The 4,564-nt window shown below is 43.3% G+C and overlaps 1 protein-coding gene across 1 annotated transcript in view; it reads left to right on the forward strand.

Moving 5' to 3' along the window:
• Window positions 1–287: 287 nt before the first annotated feature.
• Window positions 288–4,564, forward strand: part of XPA (XPA, DNA damage recognition and repair factor) — a 35,128-nt gene continuing 30,851 nt past the window's right edge. The window contains exon 1 of the mRNA XM_007461662.1: window positions 288–464. Within this exon, the coding sequence (XP_007461724.1) occupies window positions 293–464 (172 nt within the window). The 5' untranslated portion in view covers window positions 288–292. The remainder of the gene's footprint in view (window positions 465–4,564) is intronic.

Consider the following 4,564-nt stretch of genomic DNA (forward strand, 5'->3'; position numbering starts at 1 on the left):
AGCCACCAAGCGAAACTATTGTTTTAAAGATGACCATCACCGATCTCTGCCACGGCCCTCCCCCTGGGTTACAAGCCGGCCAATATTCCCCGCGCCGACGCGTGCGCAGACTCCGCCCTCCGCCCCTCCCTTTCCCACGTGCTTCTCAAATTGCGCAGGCCCTCTCCTTGTCTGAGGCTGAGCCGTGGAGCAGGCGCGGAGGTGGTGCCGGCGCCGGCGGGGCTTGGGCACGCTTTGGGTAGCCAATGCGCGTGCGCGGGGCTAGAGCCGCAGTCCTTGGGGGAGCACGGAGATGGCGGCCGCCGGGGGAGCTTCGTCTGAGCCGGCGGTTTCAGAACAGCCGGCGGAGCTGTCTGCCGCGGTGCGGGCGAGCATCGAGCGGAAGCGGCAGCGGGGGCTGATGCTGCGCCAGGCCCGGCTGGCGGCCCGGCCTTACCCGGCCACGGCGGCTGCGGCTACCGGAGGTTTGGGCCCGGGCGGCGTCTGCCCCTTCCCTTTCCTTGCGGACCAGGGGCAGCGTCTTGGGTGTGGCGTGCCCTCGCTTCGCGTTTCCGCGCAGGCCCTCCCGCAGTCCCAGGTGCAGGGGGTGGGGGTGGGATCCGCTCAGCGGGTCTTGTCACAGCGGGCTGTCCGAGACCACCGGGCGACTCCTGACTCCCAGCCCTGGCGTTTCCTCCCTGCTCCTGGGCGGTCCTTAGCTTGGGAATGCAGCCGCCCTCGCCGTCGGGAAATGCCAGCCAGTGCCTCAGCTCTCCCTTTCTGCTCTCTTCCTGCAGCTTCCACCGGTCCCAGGGGTAGTTTTTGTGTAAAACTTTTAGACCTTGTAACACATTTAACTAGTGGTCCTGCACCAGCTTCCCTCAGTCATCCATTTAACACAGGGTGATTGAGTGCATATTCCGTAATCGGCATAGTGCTTGCTCCGTGCTGGGAGCAAACAGACGTTAGCTGCTGCCTTCGTGGGGCTAACAGAGTGGCACCTGTTGTGCTTCACGTTTTTCAAATTGGCTGATTTGATTCTCGCAGCTAACCTGTGAGAAAATAATTAGGACAGGGTTTGGTATCCGTGTTTTACTGAGGTGGTAACTGAGGATCAGAAAAGGAAAGGGTTTGCTCAGGTGCATCCCAGTAAGTGCAAAGGCTAATCAGGACTAGAACTCGGGTCATCTGACCCTGGGTTCGGGGCCTTTCCTTGCTCTCCAGCTGCCTCTGCTATACTAGGCATCTCTCTCACCCATAGGAAGAAAGGCTGTTATTCTTGTTTGGATTTCATCTTTCCCTTTTCATAGGGCAGCCCTTGGCGGCTTATATTTGTCTCTGCCTATCATGTATGTGTCTATCATGTAATTCTCTAGTGGGGTCAACTAATAATTTTTCTCAGGGAAATACAGTTTGGTTGACATGTGGTTCTTCAGGACCACCTCTATAATGTGAAGCACAAGTGTTCCTAAAACTATATCCATACTGTGTGAGCCATTGAGCACGGTCAGAGCTGTGTCATCCACTACGCTTTTTCATCAGCCAGAAGTAAGGAAGAGTGAAAAGAGCGAGCTGCGTGTCTTGATATTCATACTGACACTGAATCTGCAAATTGCAACCAGTTTTAATGGTTCTGGTCTCATTCTTTCTGCTTTATAGTGGTTTTCTTTTATTCCTTTCCCAACTTGAAGCGTTCTAGGGTCAGGACAAAAAGTCCATCTGCATTAATTAATTCATATTCATTATTCCATAAAGGTCTCTAGATCTGTACTAAAAGACCGTGGAACATGGGTGCAAAATAGAGCATAAAGTGGTATTAAACTAAATGTCTGATAATGGAAAGCAAGGTAGCATGAATATTTTGTTAGATTTCTTAGGTATTTGCCAAAGAACTGAACTGTGTTGCAGCATTGTATACAACCTGCTGTGCTTCAAGAGTTGGGTAGGTGCTGAGATTTTTAATCTTTGTAGTACTTTTATTTCAATGTACTGTACAGTTTTCATTTTCTGTGTGTGCTATAACATGCCATGAAAAAACTGAGAAGAACTTGCTTAGAATGCGTTGCTAAGAGTAGTGTTAGGGGCCTGGGGAAAAAACAAGGCATAGCAGTAGAGAGAAATTGGGCTTTGTTTTTGGCATGATTTACCATTCATTGTTCAGGATCCTGCTCAGATTATGGTCTTGATTACTCCAGCTTCCCTTCTTAATTCTTACGGCACTCATGAATGATCATTCTAATCATTCGCTACACTATTCATGAAATCAAAATCATATTCTGATACATTCATTGATTTCTATCCAGTCAGTAAATATTCGTGGAATGCTTAACTGTTTTTCAGAATTACGGAGATAAAAGCACTCAGTCTAATGAAGGGATGTAGAGAGATGGACAGACAATGTGGTAGAATATGAGAATTGCTGTTAACAGTAGAAACAGGCTTATACTCTAATTCCTTTATTTGATAAATTGAGGCCAGAGAAGGGGAGTTTAGACTTAAGCAAGATGATACCTACTAAATTTGTCTTAAAAAATTAGTTACAATGATGAGTCTTACATTAATGTAAATAATAATGTAATAATAATGTAAATAATGAGTCTTACATTAATGTAAAATGCACTCATCTGAATTTTACCTATGTGAATACTCATGTCAATACCACAGCAATCAATATACTGTACAGACACTTCCAGAACCTTAGAAGTTTCCCTAATGGCACTTCTTAGCCATTCACCCTCAGAAGTAACTATCATTCTGACCATTTGATTAGTACTGTCTGGTTTTGAACATCATATAAATGGAATCATACAGTAACTGGCTTCTTTTGCCCAACATAATACCTGAGAGATTCATATGTGTTGTTGCATGTGTTGGTAGTTTGTTCATTTATATGTTCTGTAGTACTCTTTTAGGTTGTTATACTGTAGTTTTTCCATTTTCCTTTTGATGGAAATTTGGGTTGTTTCCAGTTTGGGGCTGTTATGAGGAAAACATTTGTGAGCATTTTTGATATGTCTTATGGTAGACATATGCACTCATTTCTCTTGTGTACATGCCTAGAGATGGAATTCTGGGTTATAGGGGAGATGTATATTTTAACTTTAGCAGGCATTGCCGAACAATGATTATATGAATTTAAAGTCTTACCAGCTGTGTGTGATGGTCCCAGGTGCTCCACACCCTCATCACCTGGTATTGTCAGTTCTCTTCATTTTGAGTATTCTGGTGGGAATGGTGATATTTCAATATGGTTTTAATTTGTATTTTCCTAATTACTTATGATGATGAGACCTTTTTCATGTGCTTACTAGCAATTTGCATATCTTCACTTGTGAAGTTTCTCTTCAGGTCTTTTCCCTTTTTTTAAGTTGGGCTATTTGTCTTTCACTGGTTTGTAGGATTTCATTACGTATTCTGGATGAGTCTTTTGTCAGATATACATATTGCAAATAGCCTCTCCCGATTTGTATCTTGTCTTTTTACTCTCATAATGGTGTCTTTTGATGAATAGAGGTTCTTAGTTTTAATCAAGTTCAATTAGCAGTTTTTCTCTTACGGTTAATACATTTGTGTCATGTTAAGAAGTTTGTGGCTACCTCAAGTTCATGGAGTTATTCTCCAGTGTTCTCTTCTAGAAGCTTTATTGTTTTACCTTTTACCCTTTACATTCAAGACTCTGATCCATTTAAAAATTGTTTTGTGTATATTGTATGAGGTAGAGTCAAAGTTCATTTATTGAAATAACTGTCTTTTCCTCACTGTTTTGTAGTACCTTTGTCATAAATCCTAGCATCCTTTATTGAAAATACTATCTTTTTCTCACTGAATTGTCTTGGAGCCTTTGCTGTAAGTTAAGTGACCAAATATGTGTAGGTCTATTTCAGGACTCTCTCTTTTACTATCAATACATTGGTCCCTTTGTTTTAGTACTATACTGTCATAATTACTGAAGCTTTGTAGTAAATCTTTAAATCTGGTAGTGTAAATCCTCCAGTTTTGTTCAGGATTATCTTGGCTATTGTGTGTTCTTTGTATTTACATATAAATGTTAGATCAGCTTGTCAGCTCCCATTACTCCTCCCCCTCCTGAGCATGCCTGCGCACGGGCGCGCGCACACACAGACACACAAACACACACACACACACACACACACACACACGTGCGCCCACCCCCACCCCCACTCCGCTACTGCTGGGGTTTTGAATGGAATCACATTGAATCTTTAGGTAAATCTGGGGAGAATTGACTTAGATTTCTCTTAGTGGTGTTTTCAGTATAGAGGTTTTACACACCTGTTCCTAGGTATTATTTCTTAATTCTAATTGTAGATTCTTTTGGATATTCTGTATACATAATGACATCATCTGTGAATACTGTTTTAATTCTTTTCAGACTTTATGCCTGTCTTGTTTTCTTGCCGTAGTACAGTGGCTGGGACCTTCATTATAATGTTGAATAGAAGTGGTAATAGTGGACATCCTTGTCTTGTTTGATATATATTAAATTTATTTATTTATTTATTTTTTTGCTGTACGCGGGCCTCTCACTGTTGTGGCCTCTCCTGTTGCGGAGCACAGGCTCCGG

The sequence above is a fragment of the Lipotes vexillifer genome, unplaced genomic scaffold (assembly GCF_000442215.2).
Source record: "Lipotes vexillifer unplaced genomic scaffold, Lipotes_vexillifer_v1.1 scaffold809, whole genome shotgun sequence".
NCBI lineage: Eukaryota > Metazoa > Chordata > Mammalia > Artiodactyla > Lipotidae > Lipotes > Lipotes vexillifer.